The 26014-nt window shown below is 38.1% G+C and overlaps 1 protein-coding gene across 1 annotated transcript in view; it reads left to right on the top strand.

Moving 5' to 3' along the window:
- LOC126259316 (titin homolog) overlaps positions 1 to 26014 on the top strand; it is a 951541-nt gene that overhangs the window by 165255 nt on the left and 760272 nt on the right. The window contains exon 11 of the mRNA XM_049955994.1: positions 19954 to 20211. Coding sequence (XP_049811951.1) covers positions 19954 to 20211 — 258 coding nt within the window. The remainder of the gene's footprint in view (positions 1 to 19953; positions 20212 to 26014) is intronic.

The raw sequence follows: 26014 nt of genomic DNA, 5'->3' as shown, positions 1-26014 counted from the left end.
TCTTGCATACATTAGCCAGTCGTCTTCTATACTTTTGCCTTCTAGAGAGCAGAATTATTTCACTTTTTCTACTATTAATAGTTTTGGTCTTTGGAAATTCAGTATCCTCCCTTTATGCTACTCTTTGTCAATTCTGTCTTTGATTTATTTATCCCTTTTCCATATTTTTGCTAAGTATCCTCTTTAATGTATTTAACGGTGCTTGTAGGTAATAATCTTCTTAATTGCTTTTTAAGCAGAATTTTATTTGGGAGTTCATAGCTGATAAGGTATTTGTTTGGAAATATATGTTCTTCAGCTACATTGTTTCCACTTTATTAATTTTTATTCTTTGTGACTAATATACAGGTTTCATCTCCACTCTCAAGCATCCATTTCTGCCCTCATCAGTCAAGCTGTCAGGTTGGGATCCAACATCACCACTGAGCGCAGCCAAAGTTTTAGCGACGATGATGCCAGATCCCAGCGTAAAAGCTTTGCTGATGGGGAAGAAATGATTGCTTCTGAATGGAACTACAATGCCTAAACTAGCAGCAAAGAATAAAAGATAAATAATTAAAATAAAAACACAGTATCTGTGGAACATATATTTTCAAGTCTCTTTTCTTTGTAAATGTTTCTCACAGAATTTAAAAAAGGGTTAACCATAATATTAATACCACTATCATGAAACTGTGTTTCAGTTCTGTTGACATAAGCTCATCAAATAAAAATGTGGTGGAGCTGGAGGCAAGTGAATGAGGATTGTATACTAGTATTCAGAATTTCAACAATGGCAGTGGAAGCTAATGGATTTCTGACTCACTGTATATTACAGGGAGCACAATACACATGTGAACAAAAAGGTTGTAATGGGTGTTAGAAATACTAAATATTATCAAATAAAGTAAATGACAAATTTTGTAGTTATGTCACAATATATTCTACCCAGGCCCACAAAACATTTTCATTAAAATTTCAACCAAAAGAGGATGATACTAGATCAACTTGGCTGCGGCTCACTTCCTTATGAGATAGGATTTTTAGTTAGACTTCCTAATGTATTCCATAATAAATGGTCTGTGGAAAATTGCATTATGTGGATATTTCGAACTAACTGCAGGTAATAGAGGGTTGCTTACACCTCCAACAAATAGAAAAATGTAGTTAAGTGGAAATATGTTGTATGGTCAGGTGAATCATATTTCTACATGTATGTGAATGACATGCTGCATCACATTCACTTTAAATGGTAAATGTGTCAATGTGACTTGTCCATTTGGCCATACTCTATCTACTAGAGAATAATAAACATGCATGGCAATCCAATGTCTATTTTGACTCATACTTCTCCTTCAAATCTTCCAAAGTTGCAGTCCAGTCATGTACCCCCTGTCAGCTGGAAGTCATCTGAGGCACTGGTTTTGTTTTTAAGTGCAGTGAGGTCAAACTTTGCCGCCAGTTGGAACTCTGCTTTTCTTGTGGACAAATGGTCTCTATACTCTGCTTTTGAGCCTGTTTACTTATACAAGGTGTGTGCCTGCTTTGCCTTCTGCATCCAATCCACAATCAGGAAGCATCACTTCGACATTTTTTTAGTGTGTATGGCCACATAAAAACTGGTGACAGTGACTGCTGTTATCTCCTGGTGCTCTATGTCTCAATCTAAGGTGCAAGGCTTATTGCTGATATTTGAACTTAGACTTTTTTTTCAACTGTTCGTGACTTGATCACTACAATAATCACATAATTTATAGGATGAGTAGTTAATGAGGTATGATTTTAATTTTGAATTGGTAGGGATCCCCAATTTCTTACTTTATGTTAGACAAGAACTTGTTGGTATGTCTGCACCAAAGTGCATAACTCCACTGCAAACCCGAGACAAGAAGGCAAAGTTGATATGAAAATTACTTTTGTACCTAATAATTTAGCTGGAACTGATTTTTATTATCCAATCCAATTTTATTATCCCCCTCCACCCCAACCCTGCTGGATACACCCCTGACTCTTTAAGTGGTTGTGTGTATGAATTTGTGTACAACTGTTAGAAAAAAAACTTGTGCTTGAAAGCTAGTGCGAATGCTATTTTCTGTGTTTTTGTGCTCCAAGCATGAATCTGCTATAGGTGTGTGGCTGCCTTCCCCTTATTTTATGTATTGCTCAACCAGAAATTCCCATTATTGGTGTTCATTCATTTCTGAACATAAATTAATGCACTCTCTCTGAGTTGACAACAGGATTCTGAGACTGGCAATGATTAGTTTCCATTTTATGTACCTTGGCTTCCCATTTGCTTGCCTGAAAAATTGAATCAGTGTCTCTCAATAATAACTGAAATGTTGAGCTCAGAAAGAGGATGTAAGTATCATCCACTGCTGAGTGTTGGTTTGGTACTCCAAAAAAAAAATTTAAAAATATAGTTTGAAATTGTGCTTTCAAATGACAGTTATATTTGTTAATAGTTATTCGTGTCTGATTGTTTTAACAAAACATGTACTGTGTTGTCCAAGCAATCCTTCACTGTATATAATGTATGAATTGCTTAACAAGTACTTTTCAAGAGGTTTTTTAAATAAGTCATTTTTAGAAATCTCTCTACTCTCCTGGGGCAGTTTATTGCACAAATTTATTCCTTGGTAGAAAATTCTGTTTTCAATTTTATGTTAATTCTACAAAAGATTATGCTTGAAAAATACTAATACAATCAGTACTGAAATATTGCGTAAGTGTGTGGGATTCATTGGGATTCATAGCAGGTCAGACTAACAGGAAGTGAGTAGGAGTTGTTTGTGTTTAGTGGTGGTGACAGGAGGAAAAGATTCATGTGAAATTACAGTAAAACTATTTTGTGCAGTTGTTGCTATATGATAAATTTTATTTATTTTACTGGTGTAGATACTGAGAATAAAATTGAAAAGAAATTAAAATCATTCACATAAAGTGTCTGACTGAATTCAAGAACCAAAGATCCCTATTGGTCTCGTGACTGCTAGCAATGATCAGACCTTTATCTGTACAACATATATTTACTGATGACAAAACCATACTAATTAAAGGTCCACAGTCAACCTGCCAAACTGAACAGACATAACTAATTTACAGTAAATATTTAAATGTCAACCTCAGAAAGACATATTACCCACTTTCAAAGAAATAATCTGTGTGAAGTAAATAATCAAACCTCTTGCACAGATCTCTTGAAAGACCTATAATTCTTATATTCATTCCCCAGTACTGTTACTACTTAAGAATGTTTGTTGCAAATGATAAAAATCAGTTTTAGTTTAACTGTTATTTACACAAGTAATAGAGATACCCAACATGTACACTTTAACACCTTACTTTGGGTTCAGACTGGAGTGAAAAGTACTTTAGTAAGCTTAAATCAGACAAAGTAAAAATCTGAGAACCCTGGAACTTCAAAACATATCTTATTAGTTACTCCAAAATAAATTATTTGATTGCCTATTTTTAAATCATTGACTGCCATGCACACAGTGATGGATGTTTCGACACCATGCTACTACACCAGGGTAGGCCTCAGCATTAGGCATGAGGCTCTGCTGTGGCTGCTCATGCCCACATAGCAGTCAGCATGTTAAGGATCAAATATTCGCACTTGTTGCTTGACAAGTAACTAGGTTAACTTTAATCAGCCCTCTATTCTTAAGGCACATAAATAACTCTTATACTACAGTATTCGTAAATCTGGACTTATAGATATTAAGTTAGCAATGAAAGATATACAGAATCTATTTAATATAACTGCAGAAGCATTTGCTTTTTTCCAAGATAGTGGCTTTGCTATTCATTTTAGTATATTATAGCAAATTTGAAAAAGCATAAACAGTCTGTAACTTTCATTACAGAATAGATCAAAAAATCAGCCAACCAGTTGCAAATAAAGGTTTATTATCCCTTGACCATGGTTTCAATATTTGTAAAAATATCTTCAGAAGCATTGACCCTAACAATGTATACACCAGTTACAAAATAATTTTTTTACAAACATAATAAAATATTAGTAGAAAAATCTTTGTGAAGTAAACATACTCACTTATTACATCGCATGATGCTATAATAGATTAGATGAAGCCAAACAGCTCTTGTCATAAATGAAATTGATCAAACAAAAGTTATTGCAAGCCATGGCTTTAGATAGCACCAGATAACATATATCATACTTCATAAAGACTACTCACTAGTATATGCCCACATGTGGAGGTTCCTGTCAACATATAAATGTAATAGACGTACCGAACGAAAGCGCTGGCAGGTCGATAGACACACAAACAAACACAAACACACACACAAAATTCAAGCTTTCGCAACAAACTGTTGCCTCATCAGGAAAGAGGGGAAGGAGAGGGAAAGACGAAAGGATGTGGGTTTTAAGGGAGAGGGTAAGGAGTCATTCCAATCCCGGGAGCGGAAAGACTTACCTTAGGGGAAAAAAAGGACAGGTATACACTCGCACACACGCACATATCCATCCACACATATACAGACACAAGCAGACATATTTAAAGACAAAGGGTTTGGGCAGAGATGTCAGTCGAGGCGGAAGTGAAGAGGCAAAGATGATGTTGAATGACAGGTGAGGTATGAGTGGCGGCAACTTGAAATTAGCGGAGATTGAGGCCTGGTGGGTAACGGGAAGAGAGGATATATTGAAGAACAAGTTCCCATCTCCGGAGTTCGGATAGGTTGGTGTTGGTGGGAAGTATCCAGATAACCCGGACGGTGTAACACTGTGCCAAGATGTGCTGGCCGTGCACCAAGGCATGTTTAGCCACAGGGTGATCCTCATTACCAACAAACACTGTCTGCCTGTGTCCATTCATGCGAATGGACAGTTTGTTGCTGGTCATTCCCACATAGAATGCATCACAGTGTAGGCAGGTCAGTTGGTAAATCACGTGGGTGCTTTCACATGTGGCTCTGCCTTTGATCGTGTACACCTTCCGGGTTACAGGACTGGAGTAGGTGGTGGTGGGAGGGTGCATGGGACAGGTTTTACACCAGGGGCGGTTACAAGGATAGGAGCCAGAGGGTAGGGAAGGTGGTTTGGGGATTCAAACGCCAACACACGTGTTATGCTGCCTACACAATACAAGACACCTTTCCATAAAACTCGTGAACACAAAAACAAATCAGTTCTTTTGACCTTCAGATGTTATCAAATGCTCCATTAAAGAAAACAATCATATCAGAAGAGGTTACTATTCATGTCCAAAGAGGGAGAATTTTAAACATGACAGAGAGCTTTCAGGGACTAGGGACATGCCAAGCTGCAGTTCAACAAGCCGTAACAGACACAGGAGACTGCTTCATCTTCATACAGTGCATTTATGTAACTTCACTAATTTCAAAAAATGCCGTGAACACTTAAAGGAACAGTCAAAACCTATTCCTTTATCATTAACAAAAATTTATATTAGTGAACCACAATACCCTAATAAATTGTAGAGGGAATGGCTAATAAGATATTAATTTTTCTTTGTCTTTTGAAATCTGGGGATTTCCAATTTCTTGCCAGAAGACTGCTGGCCAAATGTTGTTGATCTTTGCATCAGAATACAAAACTCCATTCTGAACCTGAAACAAGAATGATAATCTGTATTGCCAATGTTCTTGTTTCTAGTATTGTGGTTGTGAATTTAATTTCAAAAGTCATAATAAATTCACTCTTATTGTTAACCACCAATGCAGTAAGAGATATAAACATACTGGCACATTCTGTAACAATTCCTGGATCCCTGGAGAGGCTTCTGCAAGATGTACAACTATTAATATAATATACACAATATTGTGTAATATATAATATACAGGGTGTCCCATTTATCTTGCTCATCCATACTAACTTTTTTCTGATGCAATAAATGAGAAATTGTTTCAACCAATGTTTTTTTTTTTAACATTGTTGGGTAATTCTTGCTGAGGGTGTACTCTTTATGTATCCCCACAGATGGAGAAGATATGGGGTAGATGTTAAATTTTTTAAATGTAAGCATGTACATTTCATTCAAGGATACACATCCCTCTCCAACCGCTATTCAAAAATGTATCAGTCTGTACCATTTTTGTCAATAAAACATACGATGTGCAAATGATGAAGGGTAAACAGGTTGTGAAGAAACCAAGCTGTTTACGTCCTTGATTGTACACATTACCTACACTACGTAGTGCTGTAGTAGAGGTGTGGGTTTTGTTTATGATTTCCAACTCATATAAACACAGGTACTCCTTCCTCCTCCCCCTCCCCCTACCACACACACCTCATTTGTTGTTGCTTTAGCGTACACCGCACTGCATACCAGTGTAGTCATGCATCAGAGTAACTTAGTGTGGTAGTACACACTGTGAAGCAGCTTTTGTTGTCTGAGGTGTATGCTGTATGCGCATGATGATAAGGTACAAATGCTGATGATCTATGGAGAAAGTACCCTGATAGGAAATAATTTAGTAACTTGCATTTTTATGTTCAGTACTAATAGAAACCTTATAATTATTATGTTATTATGTCTGTCTTGTACTCTGCTCAACATACCTGTACTGTAATTTGCTATAGGCAGACAAAATTCTGTTCATGCACAACTACTGTACAGCAGACGGTTCCCCGACAAAGCCATTGCCTTCTCACTGGATGTCCCATCATCTCATTTCTCATCTATGTGAAATGGGAAGTTTAATTGCAAGACCTCAAAATTGTCATAGACCACGTACAGATGAAGCTGCTGAGGTCGCTACGCTTGCTGCTCTAGTCGTGAATCCTCAAATTGGCACACGACAAATTCAACATGAAGTTGGCGTCTCAAAAACAAGTGCACATTTCAGTCTGCAACATCATAAATTCCACCCTTATCATGTTGATTTACATCAAGATCTTCATGAAAATGACTTCAGCAACTGGGTTCAGTTTGGTCAGTGGGCTTGACAACAACGTCAGACAAATCCTAATTTCTTCTCAGATGTTCTTTTTACCAACGAGGCGATGTTCTCCAACAGAAGAATTGTCAGTATGAGAAAATGCATTATTGGTCTATCAACAATCCACAATGGCTCTGACAGGAGAGCATTATCGGACCTCTTTTTGTAAATGAATGGTTCAAATGGCTCTGAGCACTATGGGACTCAACTGCTGTGGTCATAAGTCCCCTAGGACTTAGAACTACTTAAACCTAACTAACCTAAGGACAGCACACAACACCCAGCCATCACAAGGCAGAGAAAATCCCTGACCCCGCCGGGAATCGAACCCGGGAACCCGGGCGTGGGAAGCGAGAACGCTACCGCACGACCACGAGATGCGGGCTTTTGTAAATGACACCCAAAATGGCGGACAATATGTCCGATGTTTAAGATACCCTCTTCCTCTTCTCTTCTCTTGGACACCGTACATCTGAATAAGAGGGTGGTCATGCAGAATGAGCATGGTGGATGTCCTGCACATAATGCCTTATGATCATGACAAATTCTGGACCGTACATACCCTGATAGAAGGATTGGTTGTGGTGCCCAATCTCCAGACCTTACACCACTAGATTTATTTCTGTGGGGAGCAATCAAGGATGCAATCTACCAAATGTTCCATCAACAGCAATGCATTATTCATGTTTGTACAGCCATCACAGAGGCAAGTAGTAGCATGATGTAGGGCATCCTTCATTGACAGAGTGATCCTATGTATGAACGCTGTCGTTACCAGTTTGAGCATGTGATGTAAATGCTCTGCTTTTGATGTAATAATACTATGTCAGTAAAAGTTACTACAAAAGGCCATGTTACTTCTGGATTGTTGTAAGTACTGTAATACGGTGCTGAACAATAACAAAATACAATTACTGCACAGTGCAGAACTGTTGCATTCAATGTTTATTGGTAATTTGTAATACATTTAAATGCACCTTGAAGAAGTTAAATGATATAGTTAATGACATGCATTGAAGTAATATTTAAATTAGAGAAGTTGTATTATTTATCATTTCCATAGCTTCTAGTTTCATGCATAAAACGATACAGTATGATACACTTTTGAATAACCCTTGGAAAGGGTGAGTGTATTCTTGCATGAAAAGTACATGGTTCCCTTTAAAAAATTTAACCTCTACCCTGTATATCCTACATCTGTGGGGATACACACAACATATACTCTCAGCAAGAACTACCCACTGATATTAAAAACATTAGTTGAAGGAATTTTTTCATTTAATGCATCAGAAAAAAAGTTATTTTGGTGAGCAAGATAAATGGGACACCTTGTATATAATATTAATATAATGTTGCACACTTCTGTGAAATACATATCTTTTTACTTAAGCTGCAGTGACCCAGAAGATTATGCCATTGGACAGAAATGACCTTCTTTGCTAACTAATCCATGTGCTGGTGTCACATCAGTTTCTTAAGATTATGGATGCCTAAGAATCTTGATATCCACTTTCGTGACTAGAAATTTCACACTTTGTGTTTCATTTAGTCTGTGTCCATTGATGTCTGCTTCTCATACCTGTAACTAATTTTTATTTGTCTGGTCTTGTTCAAGAAGTCCAATTCCGTAGTTGAGAAGTCAGCATGGCTGACAGCCCAGAGACCCAGGTTCAGTATCTGCTACTGGCAGTGATTTTTCTTCAGTGGGAAGATTGACACATGGTCCAAACTGATGTCAGAGCGGAGAATCCAGGTGGCACGTGTGTGAAAAAGGCGCCGAGGTCAAGCTGGCATCTTGCAGAGTGGTCAAAGCAACAGGATATTGTGTGATGCCATTATACACACTCTGTCTATTCCTATTCATCCTAACTGATAACATGATGGTATAACAATGGAGAACAGTGTTTATATAACAGGTTATAAACAACATGGTTCTCCCTGTGACAGTATGTGTTGAGCCAGTGGGCTGTTTAGGTGGTGGTAGGAGGGTACACAGAGCAGGTCTTAAGGTGTGAATGATCATCAGTATAGGAGCCACAGGATAGGGAAATGAGTGCAGAAGGAGCATGGAGTCTGACTAGGATATTGAGGGATTGAGGTGGAGGTGGACAAAAAGATGTGTTGGGCAAAATGTCAGACAGAATAGAACTCATTTCAGGGCATGATTTTAGGAAGTCACAGCCTTACTGAAGTAGTTGATTAATACATTCAAGACCAGGATAATAATGATTGACAAGAGGTGTACTCCTCAGCTTTTCTGGAGGGATCAGCAGTACCAGGATTGTGTGTAATGGCACAGGAAACCTGCTTTTGAAATAGACTGTGGGATAATTATGTACAGTGAAGACTGATGTGAGGATGGTGATGTATTGCTGTAAAGAATCTGTATCTGAACAAATACGTTTGCCTCAAATACTAAGGCTGTGTGATAGGGAACATTTCACCTTAAACGTATGGCAACTGTCCAAATGTAAATGATGATGTCTGTTAGTAGGTTAAATGTGAAAAAAGTGACCCTCTGTGAGGATGAAGTCAACATCAAGCAAAGTGGCATAAGATTTGCAAAACGACCATGTGAAATGTAGTTGGGTGAATGTACTTAGACATTCCAAAAAATTTCAACAGGTCAGCCTCAACATGAGTCCATATGGCAAAGATGTTATCAGCATATCTAAACAAAACAAGGGGCTGAAGGTTTATGAACCCCAGGGAAGCCCCCTCCAAGCACACTATGAAAAGGATGCATAGAAGGAGCCACCCTGGCTCCCATGGTCGCAACCCTGATCTGTTTGTATGTTTGCCTCTCAAAGGTAAACCAGTAGTTGGTGAGTGTAAAGTTGCAGAAAGTATGTCACAGGTTTGGAGACAGGTGGGTGTTGGTTGAAATACTGTTCAGCAGCAGACGGACAATGTTCATGGGGAATTTTGGTATACAGGGAGGTGAAAACAGTAACAAGCAAGCTGTTTCATGGGAGTGCAATTGACTGATTTTAGATGATATAGGAAATGGTTAGTGTCTTTAATATAGGAGGGGAGTCTTTGTACTGTAGGTTGCAGGTGTTGACCAACCAAGGCAAAGCTACATTCAGTGGGTGCTTTGAAGCCAGCACCTATAGGACACTGAGCACAGCTGCATTTGTGGATCTGAGAAACAGGTAAAAGGTGGGAGTGAGCAGTTTGAGTGGCATAAAAAGTTCTATGGCCTGAGGTGTTAGCCCTCATGAGGGATCTGAAGTTTTAAGGAGGGACTGGGGGTCAGTCTGTACCACAGTAATGCGATCTTGATAGCAGATGCTGCATGTACAAGTGTCAGAAAGAAAACTGAAGTTCAAAGATAAGAAATACAAACTTTAAGGTTCACAGGTAACATTGTAATTCTCTCAGATCAGTTGAAAGGAGGGGCAGTGTCTTCAGGAGGGGTTATAAGATAATCATCAATACAAGTAAAACAAGGGTAGTGGATTGTGGTCTAATTAAGTATGATGAACCACTTGTAAACCTGTTCCACTATTCTCCTAGCTGATTTTAAAACAGATGTGCCACTGGGACATTTATGACAGCCCCGTTCCCAGCCTATGTGCTGAAGCTAGTGGGTCATCACTGGACTCCTCATAGAGCAACAAGCATATAAAATGTATTCCCATACCCTCTCTGCCTATGCACCCATTGCTCACCCCTCTCACAAATGACTCTTTAAAATCCATCATGAGCATGGTGTCGTTTGGGATATGTGCACAGAAAATGAAGACAATAAACACTAATATATTATACCAGGTGCCATTTGGAATGTGTGCAAAGGAACTTGTATAAAAATACCATTAAATGGGTGAGAGAGAAAGTTATGACTATAATATCATAATCAGCAGCACCCGTTAATTGGTAAAGTTTTTCTCTAACACTAACACCATGCAGGACATGATGATAGGTACTGCTTTCAATCTTCTGGAACATGAAATAGAGATAATTAGGCTTGAATGTTCTCTTCCTTTTAATGATAGTTACCTCTTCTCCCTCATAGTACAACAATGCCGATGTTGATGCGGCATATTCCACTGGCACCTGTATCAATTAATACATCTCGTTTGTCTATGCAGATAAACCTTACAGGTTCAAAAATGGGTCAAATGGCTCTGAGCACTGTGGGACTTGACATCTTAGGTCATCAGTCCCCTAGACTTAGAACTACTTAAAACTAACTAACCTAAGGACATCACATACATCCATGCCTGAGGTAGGATTCGAACCTGCGACCGTAGCAGCAGCGCAGTTCTGGACTGAAGCGCCGAGAACCGCTCGGCCACAGCGGCCGGCCCTTACAGGTACTGACACAAAATAAGGGTGATAAATATTGATATATTACACCAAAGTTGAGGTAAAACTGCACCTTGGATTTTTAAAGATGTTCAGTATTGTTTTAGAGTTAGCTACATTCAAGAAAGAATGTACTCCAACTGTAATTTTCATGAGTTTGTTACATTATTTCAGTTACAAACTACAAACTTAAATGCCCAATACAAGTGTATGTCCACTGCTGCTCAGAAATCTTTCCTCAAAGTTTCATCAAGTTTAAATTTCTCAACGAGTTTACAGACTTTAATTGCTGAGCTATATGCAACACTTAAGGCACTGTAGTGGATAAGGTATCATCAAAAGCAAAATAGTTTGAATGCAATTAACAGTCCCACAGAACTGGGAGGTAATAGCCAGATAACAACAGTTGATGCTCCATTACATCATCAATATAATTCTGCCTACTCAAATCCGACTAAAGTAAAATATGAAGCAACGGAGCTATAAGCAATGTTAAACTGGAAAACTGACTGTAAAGATGATAACTTATCCATGAATAAATCACCTCATGAACACAAATATGGTCTGTTTACAACACTTTGAGCACGTGCTGTCATGCCAGCAACAAGACTGCCAAGCAAGTGTCAAGGCCCCATGGAGCTTTAGTGAGGAAACGCTCACTAGGTGGCTTACTAAAACCTAACTAGCTGATTTCTAAGGCTTAAATAAAATATTCAATAAGAAATACAAATGGAAAGTATCCTTTAAAGATATGCCTGATTATGTCAAAAAATGTCTGATGTTAATATAATAGAGGGAAACATTCCACGTGGGAAAAATATATCCTAAAACAAAGATGATGTGACTTACCGAACGAAAGCGCTGGCAGGTCGATAGACACACAAACAAACACAAACATACACACAAAATTCAAGCTTTCGCAACAAACTGTTGCCTCATCAGGAAAGAGGGAAGGAGTGGGAAAGACGAGAGGATGTGGGTTTTAAGGGAGAGGGTAAGGAGTCATTCCAATCCCGGGAGCGGAAAGACTTACCTTAGGGGGAAAAAAGGATGGGTATACACTCGCACACACACACATATCCATCCCCACATATACAGACACAAGCAGACATGTCTGATGTTTGAACAGACTTGTTCATTTATTAGACTCGGAGATCTGAAAATATGCTTAGAAATTACAAACTCTTCCAATAAATTCAGTTTCTTGCCTTTGTTGGCCACCTGAAGTATTTTAAGGTTTTCTAAATCTGGGGCCGATTCAGAAGAGTTGAGATGCTGGGCAAAGGTGATAAGGTTTTCACCTGACCTATGTTTTGTCAGTAGATACTTCTTAAACCTAACAGTGAAATATCTCTCTGTTTGGCCAATATACTAGACGAAACATTCTGTACACCTAGACACGTGACTTAGAGAATGAATTCCTGGTAAGTTGGTCATTACGGTGGAGCATGTATTGCAAGAGAGAACCCTTTGAAAATACAACATGAACATTAGTATGCCAAAATAGCTTAGCAAACTTGTATGAAAAGGCCCAAGAAATGGGATACCCACACATTTGGTTTCACACACTGCCGATATAAGCGAAGGATTAATAGCAGAGACTGCAGCATTTTCTCATTCATTACATAAATGGTTCACCAGTGAAGGGCTGCAATCCTTTTCATGTGCTACAAAGCCCAGGTTCTCTAATTCATTATTGATATTGCTGTCAGAGAGAGAGAGTTCACACATTCATGCTATAGTAGCTCTGAAATAGCTGAGTTTATAACTTCTAGGATGATTGGAGGAGGAGTGCACTGTTGAAAATGCATCAGCCAAGAAACCTGAGAGGCAGTCACAAGAACATCTTCTTGCTTGTAAAAGAAAAGTAATTTTGAGAAATTCCTATTTCCTGAAGCTCAGTGATCTCATTGACTTCCTCTATTGAGAAGGATCCTTTTGCAATTAAGGATTTTATGTATAATTCCAATGGTTTCAGCCACAGGTACATTTGTGTACTGGTTTTTGATATCTAGTGAGAGTAGGTAACAATTTTCAGGCATACTACTAACTGTTTCCTATTATGTCTCCTGTTACGTATGTGACATTGTCTTTTAAAATCTGAACAACAAATTCAGCAGCCTTGTACACAGGGCTGTCTATACTGTTGATGATTAATCTAGCTGGACGGTCAATTTTGTGAGTTTTTATTTGTCTGTGGAGCACAGGGGCATGAGGGTTCAGGAGTATCAAACTGCAAATCAGCTGTGTCCTGAATTATGAACAAGCAACAGTCAAGTTAATTTTTTAAACTTCGTCAAAGGCTGCTATACGGCATCACCCTCTACCATTTTTTGTTTGATGTCCTTCAGGATTCGGTGTTCTTGTGGTGGAGATGTTTTGTTTACGGCCCTCTGGATAATCTCACTCGCTTAAACTGTTAAGCAGATAGCTGCATCATTTCCAATTGAGGCTTTATCTAAGGCCATTTCTACATCAGTGATGAGAGAGGTAGTCACCTTATTACCTAACTGTAGTGTTAATTGATACTTTAGGCCTTTAACAGCGTCAACTGTGATTGGTTGAATACAATGTTTGTGAGATTAATAACAGTTTCAACAAATGGGAAGCTATGCTGAGGCTCATCAAAAGGGGTGGTGGAAGATTTACTATATATCTTTCAAGTTTCCTAAGCTTGTTACTATGATATTCACTATGCTGCTGGGCTGTTTCCCCTATACTTAATTTAACGTAATGATCAGATTGTCAGCCGGCCGAAGTGGCCGTGCGGTTAAAGGCGCTGCAGTCTGGAACCGCAAGACCGCTACGGTCGCAGGTTCGAATCCTGCCTCGGGCATGGATGTTTGTGATGTCCTTAGGTTAGTTAGGTTTAACTAGTTCTAAGTTCTAGGGGACTAATGACCTCAGAAGTTGAGTCCCATAGTGCTCAGAGCCATTTGAACCATCAGATTGTCAAAAGTACGAAATTAAAAACTCTTAACAGCTTTAAAATAGGTGCTGTATGCAAGAGTATTTAGTCTATCCTTAATAATGTGCCACCTATTAATTTCATTTGAAGTAATGACTTTAGCACATCTGTACATCACCACAGATGTATGTCAAAATGATTGACTTTGAACCACCTATGTACATAGGACAGAATAACTTCATCAGCAAGACAGGTCTTAGTAAACATAATATTCAGGGTTGTTTTCATTATCTTAAACTCCAGTTTGTAAAAATCTCAAGCCACTCATTTCGTTGCCTGACTAGGCAAGTTGCAATTAAAATCATCCACTCCATAACTACCGTGGTGGCAATGGTATAAGCAGCCATAATAGATCTTTAGATACAGAAAAAACAGTCTTGGTTGCACAAGATAGGTTTATTAATCTTCACATGTGACGTGTTCTGCCTCTTCTAGCCATCATCACACAATCTGGGAAAAGATGAACTGGACTATGGAGCACAGGACCACTTTGTGTTTCAGGGGGTGGTGAGGGGTATAAACTTCAGTTCATAAAATAATCCACCATGACTGAGCTTACCAATAAAAACTCTTGCTAATCATGACCAAGGCATCAAACATAATTAATGGCCACAAAAAACTGGGAGGAAATAGCCATTGCTTCTTTATATCACCTAGAAGCAACAGGAAGAAGGGTAATGACTATAGGAAAAAGCAAGCTACTAAGCCGTGCAAATTCAGTGAGCAGAAAAAGATCACGAATGCAAAATACACCCATAAACTGGCTAGGCTAATACACCTTTGGCAAATTAATAGGCACTAATAATAGTAGAAAAACAACTAAAAAGATTTTAGTAAAATATGAAGTAACAAAGCTATAAGCTATGTTAAACCAGAAAACTGACTGTAACGATGATAACTAACCCATAAAGAAACAACCACATGAACACAAATATGGTCTCTTTACAACACTTTGAGCAAGTACTGTTATGTTGGCAACTAGACTGCCAAGCGAGTGTCAAGGCCCCAGGCAGTTTTAGTGAAGTAAGGCTCATTAAATGGCACACTAAAACTTGACTAGCTGATTTTTAAGGCTTTGCCTCTTACCATAAACATCAGATGTGGACCACAGTTACATTTTATTTAAATTTTTCACATCACTTCTGGCTTGTATCACTGTGCAGCGTTTATGCACCTGACATTAATTTATGTGAGGAGATAAAGCAAAGTGATAAAGCATTTATGTCATAAAGTACATACTGTAATATATTCTCTTCCTCAGGCTTTAGTTTGCTGCAAATATTTTGGTTGCATCTTAGTATTCTTTACAAATAAATAAATGCCAATAATTTCAATACACTACGATTATGATTTTATTCGTTATTATTTACACTGCTCAAAAGTCACTGCCTGCTGACACAAACCACTGATTGATACATGTAGCCTGACAAGTTTGTTTCTAAATCATCTAGGGTACAAACCATTCCAATTGAGCTACATTCACATTTTCATTTTTGAAATTTTACTTGCATTTCACCATTTCATCACATATTAGTTTCACAAGATATCATCATCATCATCATCATCATTTAAGACTGATTATGCCTTTCAGCGTTCAGTCTTGAGCATAGTTCCGCTTATAAAATTCCTCCATGATCCCCTATTCAGTGCTAACATTGATGCCTCTTCTGATGTTAAGCCTATTACTTCAAAATCATTCTTAACCGAATCCAGGTATCTTCTCCTTGGTCTACCCTGACTCCTCCTACCCTCTATTGCTGAACCCATGAGTCTCTTGGGTAACCTTGCTTCTTCCATGCGTGTAATATGAACCCACCATCTAAGCCTGTTCGCCCTGACTGCTACATCTATAGAGTCCATTCCCAGTTTTTCTTTGATTTCCTCATTGTGGACACCCTCCTGCCATTGTTCCCATCTACTAGTACCTGCAATCATCCTAGCTACTTTCATATCCATAACCTCAATCTCATTGATAAGGTAACCTGAATCCACCCAGCCTTCACTCCCATACAACAAAGTTGGTCGAAAGATTGAACGGTGCACAGATAACTTAGTCTTGGTACTGACTTCCTTCTTGCAGAAGAGAGTAGATTGTAGCTGAGCGCTCACTGCATTAGCTTTGCTACACCTCGCTTCCAGTTCTTTCACTATGTTGCCATCCTGTTCTTTGTTCCTCCTATTTGGCACTCAATCCGTTTATATCTCTTTCCCACTGCCATTACTTTCGTTTTGGAGATGTTAATCGTCATACCATAGTCCTTACATTTCTGAACTAGCTCTGAAATATTACTTTGCAAACTTTCAATCGAATCTGCCATCACAACTAAGTCATCTGCATATGCGAGACTGCTTATTTTGTGTTCACATATCTTAATCTCACCCAGCCAGTTTATTGCTTTCAACATATGATCCATAAATAATATGAACAACAGTGGAGACAGGTTGCAGCCTTGTCTTACGCCTGAAACTACTCTGAACCATGAACTCAATTTCCGTCAACTCTAACTGCTGCCTGACTATCTATGTAAAGACCTTTAATTGCTTGCAAAAGTTTGCCTCCTATTCCATAATCTCGTAGAACAGACAATAACTTCCTTCTAGGAACCCGGTCATATGCCTTTTCTAGATCTATAAAGCATAGATACAATTCCCTGTTCCACTCGTAACACTTCTCCATTATTTGCCGTAAACAAAAGATCTGGTCCTGACAACCTCTAAGAGGTCTAAACCCACACTGATTTTCATCCAATTTGTCCTCAACTAATACTCACACTTTCCTTTTAACAATACCTGAGAAGATTTTACCCACAACGCTGATTAAAGAGATACCTCTGTAGTTGTTACAATCTTTTCTGTTTCCATGTTTAAAGATTGGTGTGATTACTGCTTTCGTCCAGTCTGATGGAACCTGTCTCGACTCCCACGCCATTTCAATTATGCTGTGTAGCCATTTAAGACCTGACATTCCACTGTATTTGATGAGTTCCGACTTAATTTCATCCACCCCGGCCGCTTTATTGCACTGCAATATATTGACCATTTTCTCCACTTCCTCAAATGTGATCCTATTTCCATCATCATTCCTATCCCATTGTACATCAAAATCTGAAACATTACTCATCGTATTTTCACCTACATTGAGCAACTCTTCAAAATATTCCCTCCATCTGCCCAAGGCATCAACAGGATTCACCAGCAGCTTTCCTGACCTGTCCATAATACTTGTCATTTCCTTCTTACCTCCTTTTCGAAGACTGCTAATTACACTCCAGAATGGTTTTCCAGCAGCTTGACCCAAAGTCTCCAACCTGTTTCCAAAGTCTTCCCAAGATTTCTTCTTGGATGCTGCAATTATCTGTTTGGCTTTGTTTCTTTCTTCAACATACCTTTCTCTGTCTACCTGAGTTTTAGTATGTAGCCATTTTTGATACGCCCTCTTTTTCCTTTTACAGGCTGCCTTGACTGTGTCATTCCACCAAACTGTTTGCTTCATCCTACCTTTACACACTATTGTTCCAAGACATTCTTTAGCCACTTCTAGTACTGTGTCCCTGTACCTTGTCCATTCCTTTTCCAGTGACTGTAATTGCCTACATTCAACTATCTGGTACCTTTCTGAGATCACTGTTATGTACTTGTCCCTGATTTCCTTATCCTGAAGTTTCTCCACTCTTATCCTCCCACATATGGACCTGACCTGCTGCACTTTCGGCCTCACAATACCAATTTCACTGCAGATTAAATAGTGATCAGTGTCATCAAAGAATCCCCTGAATACACGTGTGTCCCTCACAGCCTTCCTGAGTTCCTGATCTGTTATTATATAGTCAATGACAGATCTGGTTCCCCTGCCTTCCCAAGTATACCAGTGAATGTTCTTATGTTTAAAAAATGAGTTTGTGATTACTAAGCCCATACTGGCACAGAAATCCAAGAGTTGTTTCCCGTTCCTGTTGGCCTCCATATCCTCTCCAAATTTACCCATAACCTGGCATTAAAATCACCCATGAGCAGAACACTGTCCTTGTCCTTTACTCTAACAACTATATCACTGAGTGCATCATAAAAACTACCCATCTTATCTTGAATTGTCCCTTCACAATGCGAATATACTGACACAATCCTAATTTTCTTGTTAGACACTGTCAAATCTATCCACATCAGTCGTTCGTTTGCGTATCTTACTGCAACTACGCTGGATTGCATTTCTTTCCTGATGTAAAGCCCTACACCCCATTGTGCTATTCCTGCTTTGACTCCTGACAGGTAAACCTTGTATTCTCCCACTTCCTCTTCTTTCTCACCCCTTACCCGAATGTCACTAACAGCTAAAACGTCCAACCCCATCTTACTTGCAGCCTCTGTCAACTCTACCTTCTTCCCAGAGTAGTCCCCATTGATATTAATAGCTCCCCATCTCGTTACCATTCGTTTGCCAAGTCGTATCTTAGGTGTCCCTGGTTTGTCAATTGGAGGTGGGGCTCCGTCAGCTCCAAAGGTCCGAGGCATTTTGCTCTGATTGTTGCCAGCATCATATTTAAAGTATCAGGGAAGCAGGTTGCTAGCCTTACTTGCCCCAGGTCCCATTGGGTTTTACCCCTAACGGTTGAGGGACTAACCGGTGGATTTGGTAGTCTTTGCCGTCTGAGCACAAAGGTGACCACGACTCAGAATATGTCCGAGACGCCCAGCCTTATTCCAAAGTAACTGGTATCCTGACTGTCAGGACCACTTACTTGGCCACTCATACGTTGCCCATGGTTCATGAACTAGGACATGACAACAGGAACCCACACCATGAACCACAAGATAACATAAGAAATAATTTTGTTTGTAATTCTGACATTTAATTTACATTGCATTAATTTATTCTTATAAGATATTTTTTAGTTTGTCCAACATCATCAATGAACACAATATTATTTTTACTCAAATATTTTGAAGATTTGTGATACCAATATAACAATTCTCACCCAAATCATTTGTAATTTATATAATTTTATGAGAATCACTGTTGTAACAAAGCTGTCATTTCTTTAACAACCTATAATTTAATATTTTTATTAAGTAATTAACGCCGATAATCCCCCCCCCCGCCCCACACACACACACACACACACACACACACACACACACACACACACACACGCCTCTAGTTTCACAAAAATGTTTCTGGAAGCGGCAGATTTTTCCTTTAGTGAAATATATGATTTTTTCTCAACTGAATTTTATGAATATTATGCATTATTACATGAATTTATTGTCATTATATAGTTTTAAGTTAACAAGAGCAATTGCATCACAATTCCCAAGTGGAAGTATATCTCCATATTCCACAATGTAATCATCTACTGAACGTAGTTTGTTGATTTTCAATAGTTTGATAAATCTGACCCAGTTTCAATCTCAGAAATATTCAGTATTTAGCTTCTCTAAATATTTGTTCTCTGCAGTTGTACATATGAATTTTATAAGCGCACGAAATATATGAGACAATAATACTACACAAATCCAGTTGTATTCTGAATTTTAATGCAAAAATGTAATTAAATAAAATCTTCCAGTGATATAAGTTTATGCTGTGGGACTGACTCATATTAAATTTTTATGTATACTGTAGTTTCTCTAATATAATAAGACAACAAAACTGTTGGAAAATGATTTATTTGGTACTAACAATTGGAAAGTTGTTTAGAAAAGATAGCTTTGAATTATTTCCTACATCAAAAAAATTAAGGATTGCGTCATTCTCTGTGTTGCAGGAAAGACAAGGAGTCATTATCCATGAAGTGACAGAGACTAGAACACTGAAGCTCTCTCATAGTCCGTCCTTTGGAATAACATCGTATCATATGACGCACGAGATAACTGATAGTGCAGAACCAAAAGCAGAAAAAGGGGCTGCTTCTATTTCTAAGGAGACTCATGATAGTGCTCCAGCTCTTGATATACGGCAGAAAAAACAAGATTTCGAGGAAAAAACTGAAGAAGAAATTAAATTGGAAGATGGTCTCAAAGAGGTAAGCTCCCCTGAAAAGGGATATCACCCTACAATAGCTCGGCACGCGTTGAAGAGCATCCTGTGATATCATCAGAAGATTCAAACCAGATACTGCAGCTGAGAAAGATGTATGCAGAATGCATGTCTCAAATTTTTGTTGCTATGTACATTACAAATGTTATTATGTAATGAAAATGAGGTTTGGTAGCTTATGACAGATGGAGTTCTATATGATAATCTGGCTATTTGTGCTTGTTTGTTTAGCTGTCTGTGATACAGAGATCAATCACTGATACATACTATTTATTCATGACAGCTACAGCGTTTGAGCAAAGGTGTAGTGTAGAGTACACATTTCTGCTTCCTGACTCTTAAACAAAAGATCAGAGAGTTATTATAAATATCATTTGTCTCTTCATGAATGAAAGATTTAATTTCAAATACTTGTGCAGCATCTGAAAAATTTTGCTTTTGCCTCTGACATCTATTAGACACTTGCTATGTATCAAATTACTTAACATATTACGGGACATAATTCAGGATGCAGAGAAAAAGAAATGGCTACGAACTACTCAGAGTATCTGAACCACAACTAAGAAGGAAGTAAATCTTGCCTCAGGTACGACAGGTAACGAAGAAAATCTAAACCTCTGTTGACTGAAAGCTTAATTATAATTTCATAACTTTACTGCTAGTGAAGCCTTTGCTATGCAGATGCAGGTTTCATTTCACAAGAGCTAGATTGACTTATTTATTATATTCTGGATACAAAGCAAGCACATCTTATACAACATAATCATCTTATCAATACATAGACAAGAATACAAGAAAAGAAATTCATATAAGAAGTAACACTCAGTTACTCTGCTAACTTGAAACGAAAGGTACAAGACTCCATTTACTCATTCACTAACATGTTTGTTCATTCGTTCATTAATTCATTATGTTCCGTACATCCCATTAAAAAGGAGAACCTTCAGGGATATGGAATGAGTCAAGGTATATATTAGCATGAGACAATGGCAGCACAGAAGTTTACTCAGCATAATGTATTAATAATCAGCTATCACTATAATGCTTGCTGCTATTCATACTTATACCACTAAATTTAACCAATTAAATTGGTAAGACAGCCACTACTTAAAAAAAAAAAAAGAAAAAGAAAAAACTGCTGTTTCCTTAGTTTTACTGTATAACTATTGTTCAATTGCTATCAGTAGCTTCATATTCATTTGACTGCAATGATATTTTTCAGACAAACTGTGCTTTACATTTATAACTACTGAGTCCTACTTATAGTGCATTATTACTTGTCATATAGCTTCATAACAAACACTATTTGCCATGTAGCTAACAGACCTTTTTAATCCCTAAAACTATACACTCAGATAATTTGTGAAAAGATTGCTAATGAGATATATTTTTAACTTCTTCTAATTGGCAGAGATTTCCAATTTCTTGCTTTGTGTTAGCTTGATGCCTTTCCTCCAAGAGTACATATTCCATTTCAGAAATGGGATGAGGACGCAAAGTCAACATGAAATTATTTTTGTGTCCTGTAGGAGATTATTTTGTACTTACTCCATCTCAGACAGAGCTCACAACAAAAATATGAATTCACTATGAAGGGATGTCAGACAAATAATTAACATACAGAACTCATAATTTATCACAATCAAAGAACTTAAAAATTGAAATTCCTTAAAATCAAGTCTGTATTGAATTCATTTGGAATGTTTATCTTGTCATTACCAACTTCATCTCAGTGCTGTAAAACAATTTAACAGTTGGGACCACCGGACACCAAGACCCCCAGGTCCTTATAGACTCAGTTTCTCTTCTCTGTAAGTAAAATTCATGTTCACTGTCTTTCACATTATATGACAAAATTCTAAATTCGTTTTGTCAAACTATATTCTGCTTGCTCAGTCTTTTAATTTTCTGCCACACAACCCCACTCTTCCATCCACCTTATTCTTTACACTGTGAATCATAGGAATCCTTATCATCAAGTCTTCATCCAAGTCACATTATCAGCTATAATTAGCAAATTTTTGTAGGACAAAGGCCAGATCTAGTCAGCTCTGAAAACAACTCATTTCTTTACCAGTGTCTTTGTTACAGATCCATTTTTTGGGTTCTGTACCTCAGTCAGTAAAAATGGAACCTGTATAGGATCACTTTGTTGTCTGTCTGTCTGTCTGACTTTTTAGATCCTTCTTCCTCAGGAAAAGGTACATGTATCAAGTTGAAATTTAAGCTTCTATGCCAATGCAATCAAAAGATATAGCCATTTATGTCACATATTTTGACACTCACAAATTCACTCATGAAAACCTATAGTGTGCCTTGTGTTGACCTTTAACCATGAACCTTGGCAAGAAGCAAGGATTTACAGTACAAGAAAGGAAAAAACCCACACACTGTTAATTCGTAACAATTTTTTATCCATATGTCTGTCAGTGTCTTAAGACTTCCTTTTTCTCATGAACAGGTAGACATATCAAGTTCAAATTTATGCCACCTAGGCCCAACTAAAGTCTACAGTCCCTTAGCAGCGTACAAAATTATAACTGGATGCAGTCAAAAGATACAGCCATTTATGTCACATATCTTGATACTCACAAACTCCCTCATCAAAAAGCTATAGAGTACTTCCTATTGAATTAGAATCATGAAATGTGGCAAGAATCAAGGTTTCACAGTACAACTTCAGGGAAAAAAAGTCTGAAAATTATCTTGAAATTCATATCAAAAGTCTTGGAATTCTTTCAACATATACCTTGCCAGTATCGATGTCAATAGCGTGAAAGGATGGATGAACACTCAATACACAGAATTAAGTTTGCTAGGAACCCACAGTGTGCAAGTCCTACTTGCACTTATCGGATGTTTTTTCTGATGTCACCTGCCACTCTTCCATCACTTGGAATCAATAAATAAGTTCTCTGATCAATCTATCATCTATTTGCCTGATTACATGTCCAACTCATATCCATATCTTTTTCATTAGTCATAATTATTTATTTCATCTGAGTTTGTTTCCCACTCCATTTGTTTATTTTTCCGTCTCTCCTGCCGAATTTCAACATCCACCTGTCCGTTGCCCACTGAGCAATCCCCAGTTCCTGAATGGTTCTTCTGTTGTAATTTATGTCTCACTGCCATAAAACAGAGCTGAAACTACACACTGATTGTAAACCACCCGTTTCAGACATATCATTTGAAGACAGTTCTTCATGGAATACAAATAATGGAGGGGTAAAAGTAACAACTCAATACATAACTGACGCATTCATTCAGTCATTGACAGATATATAATTAAGACTCAGAATGTTTCTTGCTTTTGAATGAGTTCTTCTTTAGTGTATGTGTACAAACACACACACACACACACACACACACACACACACAAGCAAACAAACAAACACACACACTCTCTCTCTCTGTCCAGACACCACAGCTCGACTGGGATGTGGTGATGAGTTGCAAGCAGTGTACAAGGGAAGGAAGAAGGTGGGGAATGGATAAGGGTGAATGATGGCTGGGCAGGAATCAGCAGGTACACAGGATAGCAATGTGACACTTGTGATCTCATTCTGGCTGCTGGTAAGCAGAGTGACTGTGGGAGTGGATTGTAAGGAGAGATAAATGACAGAAGGAAGCAAACTGCAGATAGGAGAGTGTGAGTGCAGGATGAGTGAAGTAATGATCATGGGTGCGATTTTAGGTACATGTAGAATAAGGCTATCAGAGATTAGGAGGATTACAAGACTGACAAATGTATTGCAAGGACAATTCCCACCTAAGTATTGAAGGGAAACATAATGGACAGAAGGATCAAGACGGCAAGAGCTGTAAAGCAGTCACTGAAATCGAGCATGTTGTACTCGGCAGTGTTATCTACCATTCGATGGTCTATTCTGCCCCTTGCTGGTTTGTGACCACTGATTCAGGTAGACGGGTATTGGTTATTCCACTTTCCACCCAATCCACCAAATATCTTAGTCCAACCTTATATTACACCAGTTCTGAAGCCCTTGCCATATGATCACAAAGCTGTGGATGCCCCAGGTGCAACACCTGCATGATGTACCCTTCCAGCACATCCTATTTCTGTCATAACCAGAGGCAGGGCCACATGCAAAGTAGCCATATCGTATACTAGCTCTTTTGTAACTACACAGCATTTTATGTGGTTTATGACCACCAACCAGCTGTCCAGTCTTGCCATTTTGTCTTAGGTTACTTTAATAAGGGTAATATTGATTTTAATTTTCTTTTTGTAATACAGCTTGCATCTTAATTACCTCCCTGCTCTATTTCTCTGTAGTGTTCTAGACACTAGGATAAAAAGGTAATTCAGTCATGTCATCAGTCCCAGGTTACTGCCCTATGCTGAATAGCTTTTGCTGAATTCACTGCCTAATGCATCACTGTATGACAGTAATGAAAGCAACAGTATGTTTAGTACACTGTATTCCTGGATTTCAGAACTTAAGCATCTATTATGTCTTCTAGCAGCTCTTTGCTGTTGTCACAGGGCGCAGCGGAAACCTTTGAAGTTGTTCTTTCATAGATAAATTGTTCACAGTACCGAGTACCCTATATGGCACTCAGATGTAATGTCCGTCATCGATGGGTCTGGATCCTCAACTGAGATACATATATATAAAGCAACTGTAAGGAAACTATTTTTGGCAGATGCTTTAAACCATTTTAAAGAACAACAAAAATGTATAAATTGTTAGTGATCCACCTCACCCTGTCTAAAGCCTTCCATTACTTTCTTCTTTATTCTTATACACAAAAATACTTATGAAAAAAATCAAACCCACTCATCTCTTCGAAGTATTCACTGCATTATTATGATGAGATAAAATCCAATTGAAACAAAAACTTGAGTAGTTAATCTTAGAAGGAATGGAAAAAATTGAAGAAAGAAAAGGTTTCACTTCAAATTCTTATTTCATTCAGCTCATATGAAAGTCCAGTAGGTAAACAGAATAATATATACTGAGAGATGTTAAAGTAGAAGGACAAAGTGAGTAAAGTTTTCATAAATTTCAAAGTAAAGATCAGAAAGGCCAACCAAGGATATGAGAACTGAGTTTGGTGTGTTACACATGGTGTTACCTTACTCTGTGTTGGAGTGCATGTTTATTGCGAGGGGTCGGGGATGGAGAAGGGAGGAGGAGTTGGGTGATAGGAAAGACTGATAATCATCTTCGGCAAGGAAGCTATAATCAGTTCCACTACTGATTTGAGTGTAGTGGGCAAGATGTGAGCATTTAATTCTGATAGGTTCAGGCCATAAAGGAAATTAAAGATACGGAACAAGTATGTCATGTAAGTCATGATTATTTGCAAACCTGTAGATCCACATCAAGTAACACAAATATTTTTTTTTTAGTAAATGCACAGTTGCACAATTTACCCTATTCACAGCACTAAGTTTGAAGAATCTTGGTTTTGAAAGCTACACATTTGGAAAATTCCAGCAAATAAACTGTAGATGAAATGTCAGTAAATATGAAAAAGTAAGTTCCATTAGCCATCATGCCTTCATCCAAAAAAAATAGTGATATGGGGGGAGGGGGAAATGGTACTGCCAAATAAAATGCATGTTCTATACTGTAATACTAATGGGGTCTACAGTTAAATTTTGAGCAAATGTGGTAAGAAATGAAAATGTTGTCAACAGTGTTATTACTGAGGAAATTGCCCTTTGCATTTATATAAATACTCTACCAAAGATTGCACAGAATCCTATGTATCTCACATTTCATGCACTGAAATTATCGTATTGTACTTTATTGGTC

This window comes from Schistocerca nitens, chromosome 5 (assembly GCF_023898315.1).
Source record: "Schistocerca nitens isolate TAMUIC-IGC-003100 chromosome 5, iqSchNite1.1, whole genome shotgun sequence".
NCBI classification, from domain to species: Eukaryota; Metazoa; Arthropoda; class Insecta; order Orthoptera; family Acrididae; genus Schistocerca; species Schistocerca nitens.
This window is presented reverse-complemented; position numbering and strand designations above follow the sequence as displayed.